The 19,006-nt window shown below is 36.1% G+C and overlaps 1 protein-coding gene across 3 annotated transcripts in view; it reads left to right on the top strand.

Annotated features, from left to right (window-relative positions):
- Positions 1-1,270: 1,270 nt before the first annotated feature.
- LOC127447230 (CREB-regulated transcription coactivator 3-like) overlaps positions 1,271-19,006 on the top strand; it is a 66,045-nt gene continuing 48,309 nt past the window's right edge. For all 3 annotated transcript variants that reach the window (XM_051708955.1, XM_051708947.1, XM_051708936.1), the window contains exons 1-2: positions 1,271-2,674; positions 18,893-19,003. In XM_051708955.1, coding sequence (XP_051564915.1) covers positions 2,543-2,674; positions 18,893-19,003 — 243 coding nt within the window. In that variant the 5' untranslated portion in view covers positions 1,271-2,542. The remainder of the gene's footprint in view (positions 2,675-18,892; positions 19,004-19,006) is intronic.

Genomic DNA, 19,006 nt, shown 5'->3' with positions numbered 1-19,006 from the left:
TATAAATATTTATTTTCTCATAATTTTTGTTGTTGTGGCTTAATTTCATTGTACTGTGGATTTCCTGTTGTGCTGTGGCTTAATTTTGTTGTGTTGTGTCTTATTTCCATTGTGTTGTGTCTTATTTCCATTGTAATGTGGATTTCCTGTTGTGCTGTGGCTTAATTTCATTGTGTTGTGTTTTATTTCCATTGTACTGTGGATTTTCCGTTGTGCGGTGGCTTAATTTCATTGTGTTGTGTCTTATTTCCATTGTACTGTAGATTTTCCATTGTGCGGTGGCTTAATTTCATTGTGTAGTGTCTTATTTCCATTGTACTGTAGATTTTCCGTTGTGCGGTGGCTTAATTTTATTGTGTTGTGTCTTATTTCCATTGTACTGTAGATTTTCCGTTGTGCGGTGGCTTAATTTCATTGTGTTGTGTCTTATTTCCATTGTACTGTAGATTTTCCATTGTGCGGTGGCTTAATTTCATTGTGTTGTGTCTTATTTCCATTGTACTGAGGATTTTCCGTTGTGCGGTGGCTTAATTTCTTTGTGTTGTGTCTTATTTCCAATGTACTGTGGATTTTCCGTTGTGCGGTGGCTTAATTTCATTGTGTTGTGTTTTGTTTTATTTCCATTGTACTGAGGATTTTCCGTTGTGCGGTGGCTTAATTTCATTGTTTTGTGTCTTATTTCCATTGTACTGTGGATTTTCCGTTGTGCGGTGGCTTAATTTCTTTGTGTTGTGTCTTATTTCCAATGTACTGTGGATTTTCCGTTGTGCGGTGGCTTAATTTCATTGTGTTGTGTTTTGTTTTATTTCCATTGTACTGAGGATTTTCCGTTGTGCGGTGGCTTAATTTCATTGTTTTGTGTCTTATTTCCAATGTACTGTGGATTTTCCGTTGTGCGGTGGCTTAATTTCATTGTGTTGTGTTTTGTTTTATTTCCATTGTACTGTGGATTTTCCGTTGTGCGGTGGCTTAATTTCGTGTGCGGTGACTTATTTCTGTTGTGTTGTCAGCTTTAATTTGCTTTGCAAATGTGGTTGTGTTGTACACCCCTGGGCCACCGTACTATTGGCTACTTAAAAAAGAAGAGACAAGCCCTTTGATATGTCCTGCTTACTGTTTTCAACAGGAAATAGGTCAACCTAGTAAAACAAACGGTTCATTAATCCTTTTCATGGGGTCTTGAAAATAAATAAAATGGCTGTGTATCCATTTAAGAGAACACCACTGCCGCCTTGTGGACACAACTTAAAAAAAAATTAAAAAAAATTGGCGTACAGTTTTGGGGCAGGCGTGAGTGTTTTTTCCTCGGCTTGTTTTCACTCGGAGTAAGCGATCAGAGTTGACAAAATAAATGTGCCGTGGAGTCAGGAGTCGGTGTATCACAGTTCAGGTGGATCTAGATGATGGACACGGAGAAGAGAGTCCAAGGGAGTAATGCGGACTACACGATCAGATTTCACAGCTGCATTTCACGAATCGGTAACATCTAAACATTTTCTCAGACTCGCATGACAACAGTGGCCGCTGATTGTCCTCGCGCAGGACAGAGAGTGTCTGGTGCCGAGTTTTATTTGCTACCTTATGAGGAGTTCGTGTTGCTCGTACCTGTTTATATGAGTTTTACCTTCGCGAGACCACTTGTTGAAATCGCACAAAACTAAATTAAGTCTTGTGGTCAGTAAAATTGTTTCGAATTGACCATATAATTAAGTTGGCTGTTAATTGATTCGAACAACAGATTATTGTCATTGTAGTTCATTGAGAATTTAGTTGTGATATTTTGATGTTGGATTGTGTCATATCGCTCATTAGCTGGTTAGCTGTCACGGCTGACTTTAACTACCTGACCAAGTAATAACAATAAATTTACACACATTTAAACAGTTATATCAAGACCAAAAGTCTGCTGTAAACAATAACAATAAAGGTAGACACTTAGAATAGTTGTGTAGTCGTAAAAAAAAAAAAAAAAAAAAAAACCTTCTCGTCAGAATCTAAAGTATTTAGCTTGTTAGCTGGAGTCGTTAGCGATCTTGATGTTTTGCAGCTTAAATCCAATCGAAATATTTAAGCTTTTCTGTTTAGGCATTGTACTGTATTAAACGTATCATTGTCGTTCCAGTGATAGCAAGTTTAAACAGCTGGTTTGTTAATGTCAAACAAATCTGTCCAGCGAAGCTAAACGCTTGAATATTTAGCGATGTCGAGTTTCCTGACAAACTGTTAGCAAACAGAAAATCGACTCGTCGCACATATTCAAACATTTTTGGGTAAAAGCAGTTATAAAAAATTCTTTATTTCCCCATTTGTTGAATTCAGTCCGTTAAGTTGTTAATACGACTGTTTCGCCGCGTTTTCCAGCTCATTGACGGTGGCAAAGTCCTTGTGATTGACACCCTCAAACCCAGCCAAAGCATCTAGACTGCGCTCTTACACGCTTTTCAGACATGGGGAGACAATTTAAACACATCTGATTGTTATTTCGCGAAGAATCGACACTCATTTCCCTGCGACGCTGATCTCCGAACTCTGCGGCCCAACCATGTCTGGATCCCCAGGCTCGAGTGGCTCCAACCCGCGGAAGTTCAGCGAGAAGATCGCGCTGCACAATCAGAAACAGGCGGAGGAGACGCGGGCCTTCGAGCAGCTCATGACAGACCTCACCGTCTCAAGGGTAAGCACTGTATTCTCACAACACCTCGTTTCCTCGATTTGATAGAACAAATGCAAATGCCTGAGTTTGATGTAAAATTTGTACCCTACGCACTTGAATCGGTGTAAATGAATGTAAAATGCCCAAACACATCGAGCTCCTGAGGAGGGATGAGTGTGTCAGTGACTCACTTCTGAGTGTCATTCACACTGCAGAAATTCAAATGGAAATCTGTATAGATTATGTATCTTTAATACATCTAATAAAACTCACAAGTGATCACTAAGGAAAATTTGTTTCAGATATTGATAGCAAACATAATTTTGTCCTTTGACTGTAGTTGTTTTTGAAACCACGCCCCCTTACAGAGTCACCATGGCAACCATAGTTTCCATCAAAAATACCATTAGTTACTAGAGATAATTGTTACCACTTGATCATAACTAGTTTCATCAAAAAGTTAAACAAACTGAGAGACTCTTGCAATTTTTCATGGACATCTCAGATTAATTTGTCATGTTTTTCCAGTAACAATAATGGTTGTACCTGTGGTATTTTGGCTAAAACTATGGTTACCATGGTCAATATTTGTAGTGGAGATGCTTCTAGTTTGATTAGCTGCTTTGCATTTTCATTTATATTTACATGCACTCCATGTAAGCATTTAGAGATGCTGCTGATACATCATGATTGATATGATACATCATACTCTAGTTTTGGACTGGCCAAAAATAAGATGAACATGTTGCAAGGGGCAACTTTGCTGTGCAGGAATTGTGGGAAAACACTTTTGTGTATCTTGGCATGGCTGAACTTGGAGTTTGGGCTATATTTAAGTCTTTAATGTCTATGGAGCTTCTTTTTTATTTTATTTTTTTATTTATTTTTTTTATTTTGGAAGTATAGTTTGGAGAATAGTTTTGGTCAGGTTTAGTGGGTTGGTTAACTAAAGGTTTTCCCTTTAGTTAAGGCTAAAGACAGCACTCTTGTCTCTATGTGGTGTCTGTAGGCGTGAATGAATGAATGAATGAACGAACATGAAATGCCATTCATGATTTGGCAGGCTCCTCTTCTAGTGCACAAGAACATGTGGTTGTGTTGTAGTAAGTGTCATAGTCTGAAGTCACACACCTCTAAAAAGGATCTGTGTTATGCTGACATACCACATCAGCCACTGGAATGAGCCCTGGAGGTAAATGCTTTCATGGATGTTAAAAACTATTGTTGTATTTTAGACATTTATTTAATATTTTAAATGAATATTCCAGTTCAATACGAATTAAGCTCAATCAAAAGCATTTGTGGCATAATGTTTATTAACACAATCTTGTTGTTGACAGGATAATCTATGTTGATTAATTTGGACTAGTCCTTTTCTTTAAAAAGAAAAAAAAAGAGAAAAAGAAGAAAAAATATGGGTTACAGTGAGGCACTTACAATGGAAGTAAATTGGGCCAATCCGTAAATGTTACAATACTTACTGTTTCAAAAGTATAGCCTCAAGACGTAAACAGTATGCATGCTAATATGATTTTAGTGTGATAAAATTGCTTGCTAACCATTTCTGTGTAAAGTTATATCCAATTTTACAACTACTTTGCCATGACAAATCATTGCAAACTTTGTAATCCTGGTAATTTAGGATTCCACCGCAAAATCGACTATTTAAGCAACTTTACAGCTAAAATAATACACAAGTTTTAACAGAAGAATTAATGTAAGTGCTTTTATAAAATTATAAGCTTCATTTTTCTGCCTTAAAACCTTAAAAGTGCCTCACTGTATTATCGATTTGTTTTTTTTTCCCTTAATTTTTTTTTAAGAAAGGAAGGGCGAGTCAATTTTTTGTGGTAAACTACATTATGCCACTAATGCTGTCGATTAACATAACTTGTACTGAACCTGGAATATTCCTTTAAGCATCTTACACTGTTTTGAACTGTTACAAACAGTGCATTAGTAAAGCCTCGACTTGCTATTGCATGCTTTTGCTATAATTACAGATGTGTTCCATATGCTGAGAGCTGTCTGACATGCAGACAACTGATTGCGAGCATTGCACTTTTTTGAAAAAATCACTTTGCTTGGTTCTTTCTAAGCCCCAGTAGCAATAAAGCACAGAGGGTGAGAGATGGATGTCTGCTGCCTGTGTGACAATTATCCCAAAGTAGCAGCTAAATCTGGCTTGCACTTATTGAGAAATGACTTACAATGTCAGTACCATCGCGAATAGAACACTTTTTATTTTTTGTGTGTTAAATAATGAATGATTCAGAAGTCAGAAAGTTTGGCCTTTCCAATGTTTTCTGTGGATTTGTCTGTTATTTGTTTGATTTGAGCATTTAATCACCATTCAGAGTATTTAGCAGAATTATTAAGACCTAATGAATAGGGGTGGGTAAAAATATTGTTTTCTGACTAATTGCGATCTTCATGTGAATGGTCTTGATTTCGATTCTTAAATCCCAAGATCGATCTTTCACTCAATGCACAACCCTCCACTACAATGAGAGGAAATCACTCGCATTTGCAACCAAATTTCACTAAAGTGAATATATTTGGTAACTGGCTGGTAAATTCGTACTTTTCACTAACCAGTAATTGTGTCGTTTATTTGTGAAGTATTCAGCAGCGAGATCCTTTCACAGCGTGTTTAGAGTAAGAGTTGTTCGGTGTGTCCAAGACAAGCCATGCAACCCATTTGTCATTGAATACGGTCTCTTTTAATACCCTTTCTGTTATTTACAGTCATTTGTTGATTAAAAAAAACAACTACCAAAAAACCCCCAAAACACTTAATTCTAATCATGCATCGCACAGATGAGGTAAAGCCATTTGAGTCCTCTTTAGTTAACGTGCACATTTAAATGCGCTGGTCCCAGAAATTTCGTTTTTTCTTAAAGAGACAGATCCGGTTTTAGCATGTGTTCAACAAATCAGTGTAAATAGTACAAATTACACAATTTAACAATATGTAACAAAAATAATATATGAAATGTATAATATCTTATTTATTGAATACATTTATTTGTTCATTTTTAAAAAGCCAAAATGTGACCAAAATGATGAAAAAATAATAAAATATAATTAGTAAAATTAATATTTTCAGTGTTTCCCATTAATTGACTAGACTCTGGCGGTCCGTCACAGTCTAATTTGCCCCGCCATGGTCTCATAATGAACCGAAAACATTTTTACACTTCTCATCTAAAATATTTTTGCACTTAGTCTCATAATAACATAAAAGAAAAGGTTGTGTTTTGCGCGCTCTCTCGCGTGCCAGTCAGTTCAGTCAGCTCCTCACCCGCTGCTGTAAACTCACGTGCTCACACACAATCGCAGATATATACACTGGTGTATTCCTGGATCCGTCTAACGTTATTTGGTTGAGGAGGACGACAAATCTTCGAGGTAAGTAACGTTAACTAACATTAAATGTATCCACTGCATTTATTCACTACACCACACATAATTTATCATCATCAGTGTACAAGAGCAAACAGATTATATTACTGCCGAAGTTAGAATCATGATTAGGGTGTCCATACGTTCTTTTTTTTTCCCTGACATGTCCTCTTTTTCGGACCATAAAAAAGCGTCCGGCCGGGATTTCTAAATTTGCGAAAATGTCCGGGATTCGGCTTTAGTTGCATTATGATGTGCATCTGGTCTAATACTTCATTGTATGTGCATACATATTTGCATTGCTTTAACCCCTCTTTGTAAGTCCCACCTTCTCGTGCACCAATTGGTCGATTATAAGAGGCTTGCAGCAACTATTGGCCAAATTCATGCCTGTCAATCTCTCCGCGAACGTGCGAAGCGCTGTTGTGTTCAGCATCACACAGTTGCTTGACAGTAGTAGCAAATGACAGCTGAGTGGAGACAATGCCCAAACGAAAGTGCAAATTTACAGAAGATTTGCACAAAAAATTCTGATGCTTTCGTCCAGGTCGAGATCCGTGGGAAACAGAATGTATGACATGTAAAGCTGGCACTTATGTGTCAGTTGCTAATAAAGGTGCAAGTGATTTAGAAGCACACATTAGCTCTGCCAAGCATAAAGTGTCAGCAAAAGGTGAAAGTTCATCAGGTAAATTAACGGACTACTTTTTGCGACCAGGTAAAATTGTTATCACATTGCTTCATTTTCCCTAGCCATTCAAAATAATACTAATAGTAAATGAAGGTACACTCATGGCATCAAATATTTTATTTTAGTACATGGACATTCAAAAGAATGTTGGAAATTTGTATTTATTTATATATATTTATGTTATGCTAGTAGAGTGTCTTTTTCACTGTATTAAAGTTTGTATTCATAGTAACACAGTTTTGAACCCTATTATTCCACCCCACCCCAATTCCAAAAAGGTATCCTTTTTTTGGAAAACCAGAATATGGTCACCCTAATCATGATGATTAACGTAAATTAACGTTAGCATTTCTAGGTTAATTGGCATAACGTTGCACTGCTTATGGCTTCACTAGCTAGCTATCGTTAGCAGTCTGAGGTAACGTTAAAAGACAAAAAGCTGAAACTGACATCCCTAGTTGTATGTGTATATGATTTTTATGTGTGTTTTGGATCATTGTCCTGCTGGAAGATTCAACCACAGCCCATTTTAAGCTTTCTGGCAGAGGCAAAGGTTTAGATTTTTTTATCAGTTGGTATTTGATAGAGTGCATAATGCCATGTGCATAACCACCATATTTAACCGTGGGCATGAGGTACTTTTCCATATGGCTACCACTCTGTGTGTGCCAAACTCATCCCTGGTGTTTACTGCCAAAAAGCTCTGTTTTTGTTTTATCTGACCATAGAACCCGGTCCCATTTGAAGTTCCAGTAGTGTCTGGCACACTGAAGACGCTTGATTTTGTTATTTGATGGGAGCAGAGTCTTTTTTTTTCTTGAAACCCTCCCAAATAACTTGTGATATAGGTGACGTCTGATTGTAGTTTTGGAGACTTTTGGACCCTAATTCCTGCAATTCTCCAGCTGTGATCCTTGGGAGAATTTTTGGCCTCTTGAACCATCCTCCTCACCTTGCGTGGAGACCATATAGACACATCCTCTGTCAGGCCAATTCGTAACATCTCCAGTTGATTGGCACTTCTTATTTATTGCCATGATGGTGGAAATGGGTATTTTCAATGCTTTAGCTATTTTGTTAAGCTCAACAACATTTTGTTGCACATCATAACTTTATTCTTTTGCCTTACCCATTGTGATGGATGACTAAGAGAATTTGGCCTGTGTGTTACCTCATATTTATACCCATGTGAAACTGGAAGTCATGGCTGAACAATTTCATGTTCCTTGTCACCCAGTTGTACTAAAAAATTTAAAAATTGATTGGGAATATACTTCAGATATATTTAACTTTAAGAATTTCTAGGGGTGCCAAAAATTGTGTTAAATGTGTTTGAGAAAAATATTTATTTACTTAATGATTTTTCCCAACTTTCAATTACTTCAATTAAAGGTTAGATTTTTTGTAAATATTTTGAATGAAAAATCAAAAAGGATAATCAACAGACATATTTTTCACAGCCTTCTTTGCTCATATTTACCAAGGGTGCCAGTATTTTTGGCCAATTCTGTAGATCTCCCTGTCCTGGGATAATAGATCTGCTGAAACTGTGTCTGTTTTTAAATCTCGTCTAAAAACTCATTTTTTATAGACTTGCATTTACCATTATGTGAGTTGTGTTATTGTGTATATGTTGAATGTTTTTGGATTTTATGTTTTATAAAACACTTAGTTTGTGCTATATTGCTAAATAATGCTTTACAAATAAAATAAAGTTATTATTTTAAAGCTGCAGTTTGTAATATCTTCACTACTACTGGCGTCAAATGGAATTGCAAAAATAGAGACCGTTTCCAAGCAGATTTTCGTTCTGTCTGCAGTTGTTCTTTCAAACAATTTGGTTGAACTATTCATTGCATTTACATGCACAGTTATAATCGAGCTGCAGTCTTTATCTGTCTGTCCAAGTAAACATGCCTTAGGCTATGTGTAGGGATGGGATAAATTGCGAACCAAAATATTAACGACCCATATTGAGGCACAACTCGATATTTCAAAATTTGCAACATTGTTTTCTGTCATAAATGAAATGACCAGTCAAACATCGTAATCTCTCTATCGATTGATTTTACCCCTACTCCGGGTTTTTTTCCCCACAATGTTAACTGGGTCCACACAAGGTCCTTGAAGTGTTTAAAGTGCTTGAATTTAGATTTTAGAAATGTAAGTACTGGAATATCGCCTTGTTTTGTTGAAAAGTGCTTCAGATTGAAACAACATTTCTTCAAAGATTAGATCCCGCACTCCACTTTCATTGAAAAATGTGTCTTTGATCTTTTTTGTTCTTTTCAGTCAGATATATAAAAAATATTTAGTGCTGCAACTAACACAACAAAATTTTGATAATCGATTAATCTTCGATTATTTCTTCGATTAATCGGATAAAAAAACGAAATTTTATTTTCTGTATGATGATAAAAAAAGCAAACAGAAATGATAAAGGGCGTAAGGATTTGGTTAGATTTACAGTACTAAATTCATGAGTCTATACTCTCACAAGACTACTATACTTCGAACAAAGTCTGAATCATGAAAAGTGACTTTTGAATTTATTATTATTATTATTATTATTATTATTACTTTCAGGACATATGCAGAACAGTTCCTTTACTTGTAAAACTTAACAAAAAGTACTGTTCATTAAAGAGTAAAATTATCAATCTGGGATGGAGTGGGACTAAAAATCATCCCAGCAGAGGACAGTGGTGACACCATCGATATATTAATAATTCTGCCCAGCAGAAAAATACATAATTATGTTAGATACATACAGTATGCTTGTTCACTGTCACTGATTACATACATTTTATGTATTTTAAATTAACAGGGCTCAACGCTAAGTATTTTTTCTATTGGCCCGGTTGGGCCAGTAGTTCAGATATTTACTTGCCCTGCCAAAATGTGAGCATAAAGAAAAATAAAAAATAGCTCTTTTTACCATCATGGTTTTAAAAAATGTTTCCGAAGCTTAATAATTTTTATATAGTATATTAAGTTTTTAAGACAATTTCCCCAAAAATTGTATCACATTTATACATCGCAAGATATAATTTATGCCTTGTATAACCCCATATAAGCGCTTTACAATTATGAATTCATAAATACTTTCACATTCTGTGAAGCAAATTATTGCTTTTCAGTCACTTGAGTCATGCTGTCAGCATTTGGGCCCTGTGTAGTTTTCAGAAGCAGGATCAAAGATTTTGTCACTGAGTTAAAGATTTGATTGATGGCTAAATGTAATAAAACATATGAATTACTGAGAGAGGAGATCTGGCCACTAAATTGGTTGTGATGTGCAATATACAGTAGGTAGATATTAGGCCTAATCTGTGAATTAAGAATGTGGATATAAACATGAAATTAGACAACCCAAACAAGACCAACACTGACTGATCCACAAAGCACAGAAAGAAAATACTTGTACAATCCAGAAATGAGGATCGACACACGAATAACAGCTGTAACATTTAGGTGTGGTATAAGGATGGTATGAAGTAGACTGTTTTAAAATGAAAATAATAATAGCCATAGTGATTTTGCTTCTTTTAATTCAAACGCCATTGGCATGTTGAATTAATATTTACATTTTGAAATATCTAATTAGATCAAATGTATACTTGCATTTTGGATACTGAGAACCTCAGATTTCCAGACACGTAAATAAATTTGGTTTAACAAAGTTTATTATGTTTCATTCAGCACCTCATCTCTAAAGGTGAAATAAATGAGAGAAATGTTCTTTGTTTTTTGTTTTCTTTTACCATCTGAACAATACTTGTGCTCTGTCCCTTTGCAAGTGCATGGAGAGATGATGGGAGAGATGGATTTACAGTCTAATAGAAGGAAACTTGTGTTCCAATCCAATGTGTGGGTTACTTATTTTCAACAACATGTTAAAACGGAAAAATGTGGGAATTTTGCGCACTGTGAACATAGAATGTGCGGGGATACTTAAAAAGTTGCATAAAAGGTGCAGTCCTGCTCTGAAATTCATTGTGTTTTTTACCCTGCAATTTTCTACACATCGGTAATTGATGTTGACTTGACACTTGGAAAAGAGCAAGGACAGTTCTAAGAGAGCGCACTCAGTGTCTGCACACTCTTGTTCACTCACGTGACTGTGCCTTGGTGCGCCCAGTATATTATACACTCGCGTGTCTTTGCAAGCTCAATAAAATCATGCTCGCTCATCTCTGAGTGCTCGATTAGAAGACTTTGCTTTGCACAGTGTAATTTTTGTGCTCTCTCGCTTGTTGTCTGCTTGCACTAACGTTATAAATGCAGCACTCTACTAAAAGAGTATCACAAAGAAGTTGTAGTGGGCATGCATCAAACGCCTTTGTATTCGCTCGTTGTTAGAAGAGTATATTCTCAAAGGCAAAGAGGTCGACCAGGCGCAAGCCGATGCGGAACCCGCAAAAACGATGTATACCTGGGCCTTTAATCGCATCAAGCAGCACATTAAACAGAATTAAACTGTATGCTTATTATGATCTTCTTTGATTATAAAGTGTGTTTATAAAGTGCTCTCGTGCGCTCAAGCTTGGGTCATGTTTTTTCTGCTTCAACTTGTCTCTGTTGTTTTTCAAATCATGCAACACATTTTTCACTAGGCTGTAAAGTGACGTCACTGACGGAGCTTCTCCGTGCTCACGGCATATATCCAACTAATCGATAATGAAATTCGTTGTCAATGATTTCCATTATCGATAATTATCGATTTTTATCGATTCGTTGTTGCAGCTCTAGAAATATTAATTTTAATCACACAGCACAGATGCGATCAAGTGAGAGACTTCTCGCTCGTTAATAAAACGAAGCAGCTGTGTGTGTCACGTTGAATTCTGAAAGTCACAGTACCATTTTAGTGCTTGTTATACAAATTAATATAAAATCAATGTTATAACTTATAAATTGTATACATTATTTCAAACAGTTTCATGTATAATATCTTTTATATATTTTTTTATATATACACTACCGGTCAAAAGTTTTGAAACACTTACTTATTCTATATTATAATTTTTTTTCACATTTAGAATAATAGTAAAGCCATTAAATCTATGGAATAACATAAATGGAACTATGGGAATTATGTTGTGACTAAACAAAATCCAAAATAAATAAAAACTGTGTTATATTGTAGCATCTTCAAAGTAGTCACCCTTTGCCTAGAATTTGCAGACATGTACTCTTGACATTTTCTCAACCAACTTCTTGAGGTATCACCCTGGGATGCTTTTTAAACAGTATTGAAGGAGTTTCCATCTATGTTGGGCACTTATTGGCTGCTTTTCTTTATTATTTGGTCCAAGTCATCAATTTCAAAAACTTTTTTTTTTTTAATTACATTTTAGTTTTATAATGAAATAAATTCATATGGTGGCCCAATTATATTTTTGTCTACAAAACTAATTTCAAACATTTAAGCATACGCCTTCAGATCAAAAGATTTTTAAGATCATGAGAAACATTTCAGTCAAGTGTTTCAAAACTTTTGACTGGTAGTGTATATAGAAATTCATGATATAATGTTAATTGATAGAATGTAGAAGTTGTATATGTTTAAAAAGTTAAAATGTAACAAATTATTAAAAAATAAAATGTACACATACTTTTTCATGACAAGTTCTGTTCAGTTTTATTGCTTGTTTTGCATCTGATCAGCCTGAATGTAGCCCACTATTTTCTTTAAAGCTTGTTTGTTTCTGATCTTTTTTTATAGTGAAAGGTATATGAAAAACTCGCATTTATCTTGTGTTTTAAAGAACTTTATTTTGGTGAGAAATTATATTGGACATTTTGCGCAAACGTATTTGGAAATTGAAAAACAGTATTTTGTCACACTTTGTCATTTATGTGTTATATCGAATCGAGATTATATCGAATTGAGAACCTTGTATCGTATTTCGAACTGAAACATGAGATAACGTCCTTCGGATGAGACTTTATACCGAGGTCCTGACTCTCTGTGGTCATTAAAATCCCAGGGCACTTCTCGTGAAGAGTAGGGGTGTAACAAATTCCCCCCATTGGCCCTTCTCAATCATGGCCCCCTAATAATCCCCATCCATTAATTGGCTCAATAACTCTACTCTCTCTTCTCCATCAATAGCTGGTGTGTGGTGAGCGTACTGGCGCACTATGGCTGCCGTCGCATCATCTAGGTGGATGCTGCACACTGGTGGTGTTTGAGGAGAGTCCCCTGTTTACTGTGTAAAATGCTTTGATTGTAGTGCCAGAAAAGTGCTATATAAATGTAACGTTCATTCATGCATTCATTCATAACCATGTGGTCCCACACCTAGCTATGTGTAATTAAGTATTTCAAGGAAGGATGTCAGATACTCTGAGTTAAATGCACACGCACATCACTTCTGGCTTTAGGAGCAAAGGCACAATGCTGAAATCAACCTATGAAATGTTTGCTTGTATTTATTGTCTCTGCACATTTAACTAGTATATACTCTGGCGGCCAAAAGTTTGGAATAATATACATATTTTGCTCTTACGGAAATAAATTGGTACTTTTATTCACCAAAGTGGCATTCAACGGATCACAATGTATAGTCAGGACATTAATAATGTGAAAATTTACTATTACAATTTGAAAAAAATATTCAGAACTTCTTAAACTACTTCAAAGAGTTCTCATCAAAAGATCCTCCACGTGCAGCAATGACAGCTTTGCAGATCCTTGGCATTCTAGCTGTCAGTTTGTCCAGATACTCAGGTGACATTTCACCCCACGCTTCCTGTAGCACTTGTCATAGATGTGGCTGTCTTGTCGGGCACTTCTCACACACCGTCTAGCTGATCCCACAAAAGCTCAGTGGGGTTAAGATCCATAACACACTTTTCCAATTATTTGTTGTCCAATGTCTGTGTTTCTTTGCCCACTCTAACCTTTTTCTTTTTGTTTTTCTGTTTCAAAAGTGTATTTTTCTTTGCAGTTCTTCCCATAAGGCCTGCACCCCTGAGTCTTCTCTTTACTGTTGTACATGAAACTGGTGTTGAGTGGGTAGAATTCAATGAAGCTGTCAGCTGAGGACATGTGAGGCATCTATTTTTCAAACTAGAGACTCTGATGTACTTATTCTCTTGTTTTAGTTGTACATCTGGCCTTCCACATCTCTTTCAGTAGCAGTCCTTTTTAGAGCCAGTTGTCCTTTGTCTTTGAAGACTGTAGTGTACACCTTTGTATGAAATCTTCAGTTTTTGGACAATTTCAAGCACTGTATAGCCTTTATTCCTCAAAACAATGATTGACTGATGAGTTTTTAGAGAAAACGGTTTCTTTTTTGCCATTTTTGACCAAATATTGACCTTAAGACATGCCAGTCAATTGCATACTGTGGCAACTCAAAAACAAACACAAAGACAATGTTAAGCTTTATTTAATGACCCAAATAGCTTTCAGCTGTGTTTGATATAATGGCAAGAGATTTTCTAGTACCAAATTAGTAATTTAGCATGATTACTCAAGGATAAGGTGTTGGAGTGATGGCTGCAGGAAATGGGACCTTTCTAGATTTGATCAAAAAGGAATTATTTATTAATTTTTTTTTTTTTTCAAATAGTGATGGTACTGTTTTTTACATCAGTAATGTCCTGACTATACTTTGTGATCAGTTGAATGCCACTTTGGTGAACACTGTGGACAGCAAAATCTGTACATTATTCCAAACTTTTGGCCGCCAGTGTATGTATATGTAATTTAAGTAACATTGGAAAAAGTACACAAAGCAGCTTTATCTAAGTAACTGTGTAACAAATAGCCAGGGGTCATTTGACAGATTTTGATTTGGCCGTAGAGTCGCTCTGGATAAGCACGACTAAAACAGTTACCTTGCTAAAAAACAAGAAAATGGTTTAAAAATGACTACTTCCCTTTGAGTAAGAGTAAGACTTACCAGATATTTCCAGAGCAGTACTGGTAGTTATTCTTGCCATTTTCGGTAGCATGTGAGAAACAGAAAAAGCACTTGCCTGTGTGTTGTCAAAGTACAAGTAAGATGAGCGGGATTTGCGTGTGAGGAGTCATCCAGCTGTAGACTTGCAACTGTGCCTTGGCATGATCAGCCTTTGCTTTGAGCTTTTTGCATAACCTGCATGCTGTTGTGGATCTAGGTGTCTCTGTTTTTTTAGATGTCAGCACAGGTCTTCATACTTTTAAAGTATGAAATAAAAACAATTTAAAGTAATATTCCGGATTCTATACAAGATAAGCTGAATCAACAGCATTTGTGGCACATTGTTGTTTACCACAACAAAAAAATTTCAACTCACCTCTCCTTAAAGTAAAGCAAAAATTGAGGTTACAATGAGGCACTTACTATGAAAGTGAATGGGGCCAGTTTTTGGAGCATTTAAAGGCAGAAATGTGAAGCTTAGAATTTTATAAAAGTACTTGCATTAATTCTCCTGTTATAACTTGTGTATTATTTGAGCTATAAAGTTGTTTAAATTGTAGTTTTTACAGTTGTTTTAGGGTTTACTCCATTACACCATCATGGCAATGAAGTTGTAAAATTTGAAATAACTACACAAAATGGTTAGTAAGCAGTTTTATCACACTAAAATCATGTTAACACGCATGCTGTATTGAGTATTTTAATGTTACCGCTAGGGCTGGGTGATAAAACGGTATCGGTATTTATCGACGGTACACCTTTTATCTATATACATTTTTTCCGTTATAACGCTCAATAGTTTCACTTAAATGCATTAATGTAAATAGACATGAAGTTTGGTTGCATGAACGACTCTCAAGCATGCGCCATCCCTGGATCATAAACAGCCTGTCATATGGCTTGATAAATGAGCATGCTACGAGTGAAAAGCAAACAGCCAATAACAAGTTGCGTTGCTGTGGGGTTCGGTTGCGCCATCGCCATATGACATCAGAACACACGAACACATGCGAAAATGAGTGCCATGCCTGCCGGCAATGATTGTGAATAAAAAAGGACATGTCAGCTCGCCAGTGTGACAGTTTTTTGGTTTCTTTACATCTGACCAACATCAGAACACTGTTGTGTGTAAGCTTTGCAAAAAAAAACGTCCCGGCCAAATACGGAAAATCAAGCAACTTATTTCATCACCTGAACCGCTTCCACCCTTTGGAATATGCAGCATGTCGTCCACCATGACCTACATCTACCTCACCTCAACAACCCACAAGCAGTCCACGATGGAGAGGTGCTCGGCAACAATGCCTTATCCTCCAAACGATTTTTGTAACATTTTATTTATTAAGTCAAGAGTTTCTTTAACATTTATTTAATCTTCATATAAGATATAAGAAGATATTTGTTTAAATTATTTTGTTTTTGACTGTTAAAACAAAAATTATTTTTTTGTTTGCCTTAATAGAGAAATACAATGGTTAAATTCAAACCTTTTTTCTTCTGGTCTTTGATTTAAAAAATATTATTAAAATTTATCAATAATTATCGATACCGAATGATATGAAACATTATACTGTGATAAATGTTTTTAGCTGTATCGCCCAGCCCTTGTTTACGCATTGACCCCATTCTCTTCCATTGTAAGTGCCTCACTGTAACACAGATGTTTGCTTTTTTTGATGAAAAGGAGGGGTGAGTCAATTATTTTTCTGTAGTGCCGACCGATATATCGGTCCGCCGATATTATCGGCCGATATTAGCCTTTCACCGATATATCGGTATCGGCGTACATGTTTACCGATATGCGCAGATATGAACACTTTTTTTCAGAACATATAAAGCAGAAAACAATGCTTTAGAATTGGTGTCATAACGTAGTTTGTCCAGCAGAGTGCGCTCCGACTCCATTGTTTACAGAGCTGACTCTGAGCTGACGGTGGCTCTGCAGTGAGTTCAACGGTGTCTTCGCGGTAAGTCGCTAACTAGTTCATGAAATACATACTGGAAAGATATATACAATGACCCCATCATTTTCCCTTTTCAATATAACTAATATAACGTTAACCCTGTCCCTGACAACCATGTCACTCATGTCTGTTTGCTGTTAGCCAGCTATAGTTTGTCAGTGCAGTCAGTAATGTAGCAGATTGAAAGGTAAACATCAGAGCATCTTTTTGCAGCTCAGCAGACAACGGTGCGGTGGTGGATTGTGTCTATTGAGTGTTGATTTCACGCTAAGTTGTTACCTAGTTGGTGAGACGCAATTCTGGAAAATAAATAAAGTCCATCTTTTACATTCCGCGACAACGAGCTTATAGCTAACTAGCTAATCACGTAGCTACTTTCATTGCTTGTCAGCTGAGTGAAAGTTAATGTGTAAACATGTATTTACCAAACTGTTTTGTTCAGGATTCGCAGTTTGGTACCCCCTTCAGCCGAACAATTCCAGTCGTTGCATTTATAAAATGTAATATTTAAAAGTCTGGTTTTCCACCGTTGAAAGTTTCCCCTGAACTTGTATAGCAGAATACGGTGTAACACCACTGCTGCTGTTTATTGACTCGGCAGGTGTAAATGCTTCTTGTTTTACAACCTGCCAATAATTGACTGGCAGTATTATAGTCAGCATTTGACTGATATTAAACAATACTACTGATGTTTATTTGGCTATTTATTTTATTTTTATTCTTTATTTTAATAGTCAGCATTTGACTGATATTAAACATACAGTACTGATGTTTATTTAGCTATTTATTTTATTTGAATTTGTTTATTTTAATGGTCAGCATTTGACTGATACTGAACATACAGTACTGATGATTTTTAAGCTACTTATTGTATTTTTATTTATTCTTTATTTTCTCAGTGTTCATTTCTAGAATTTGTTGACAATGTATAATAATAATGTCAAATATTCTTTGATAAAAATATTTAAGAAAGCAGCCTTCTGAGTACATTTGCATAGTCACATTGGTGCAAAATTGGTGAACAATCCACATAGAAAAGGTCTGTTTTCATTCCAGCTCAAAAATTAACTATATCAGCCACCATACCGGTAATCTGTGAATTTTCCCCCTCTAAAATCGGTATCAATATCGGTCTCAAAAATCCCATAACGGTTGTGCTCTAATTTTTTGTGGTGTTCATTCAACATTTTGCCACAAATGCTGTCGATTGAGCTTAACTTATATTGAACACAGAATATTACTTTCATAAGAAAAACATTCATTAGGGAGGGTTCTCAAGTGCTTTTACAAGAGTCTCTACCATGTCTAGTTCATTTTTAATGGAAAAGCATGCCAAATTTTCTTTTTGAGGTACTGTCTGATTGTAATAAACATCACTCTGCAATGTGTGATCTTGATAGTGGAAAGGCATAAGCTTAAGCAAGCTGCCCCATGGAAATCCTCTGCTTCATTAAGCGGCTTGGTCCTGCTCCACATCTGGGCGTCATTGTTTTGATAACGGCATACAATGAAAGGCTTGATGTAAGCCTCCATGACCCTAGAATGTGTGTCGAGATGGAAGATCTGTGCTTGTTTATTAAAAGCCTGTGTTTCTGAGCTGTCTGCCTGGAACATGACAACACTGGATTTGAATCGGCAGTTTTTTAGTGCTTTAATACAAGGCATATGATAAAGAGGAGGAAGATAATATTTTGTTTTGATGTTTGTGTTATAGCTCGCACACTTCTTACATTAATATTGAATGAAGTTATCCAAGTCGAGCCCCATACTGACACAGCTTTCATATAGAAGAGAGTATTTTACAACTAAGAATGTGTAACCAAGGTTTTGTGATTTGGCTTAATAAAATGTCTGTATCTTTGATTACAAAAAGGCTTCAGTTTATGTGTAGAAACTCATTGATATCACCGAATGAGGTCAGTCTTTGAGATTCAAATTTTGTCCTTTGGTTAGTGAGAGGAAAGAACGCCTACTGATTTGCTTATGCCTGATCAGAATTGATAATTTTTATTGTTTAACTTTTGCCAAACAACACATTCAACATCCTGTAGTCCTCCAGCTTGGGTTCAGAATTGCTTAACACCTAAATCCAGACTAATTTCTAAGAAATTCCATCCTCTGCGTAATTCATGAAAGTGTTTACACTAGTCAAATATTTTATAAATATACACCATCTAATTATACACCCTTCAAAACTCTTCGGCAGATGCTCTCAGTCTTCTAGCAAATGCATTCATTGTATTGCATTGTATTTTTGTTTTAGGTGCAGTTCCAGAAGATTCAGCAGCTTCGTCTGTCTCAGAACCGGGCACAATACTACGGTGGCTCTCTGCCCAATGTCAACCAGATTGGCAATGCCAGCACTGATTTCCAGGTA

The sequence above is a fragment of the Myxocyprinus asiaticus genome, chromosome 1 (genome assembly GCF_019703515.2).
Source record: "Myxocyprinus asiaticus isolate MX2 ecotype Aquarium Trade chromosome 1, UBuf_Myxa_2, whole genome shotgun sequence".
Taxonomy (NCBI): Eukaryota; Metazoa; Chordata; class Actinopteri; order Cypriniformes; family Catostomidae; genus Myxocyprinus; species Myxocyprinus asiaticus.
The sequence above is the reverse complement of the archived record's forward strand: the minus strand, read 5'-3'. Positions and strand labels throughout refer to the sequence as shown.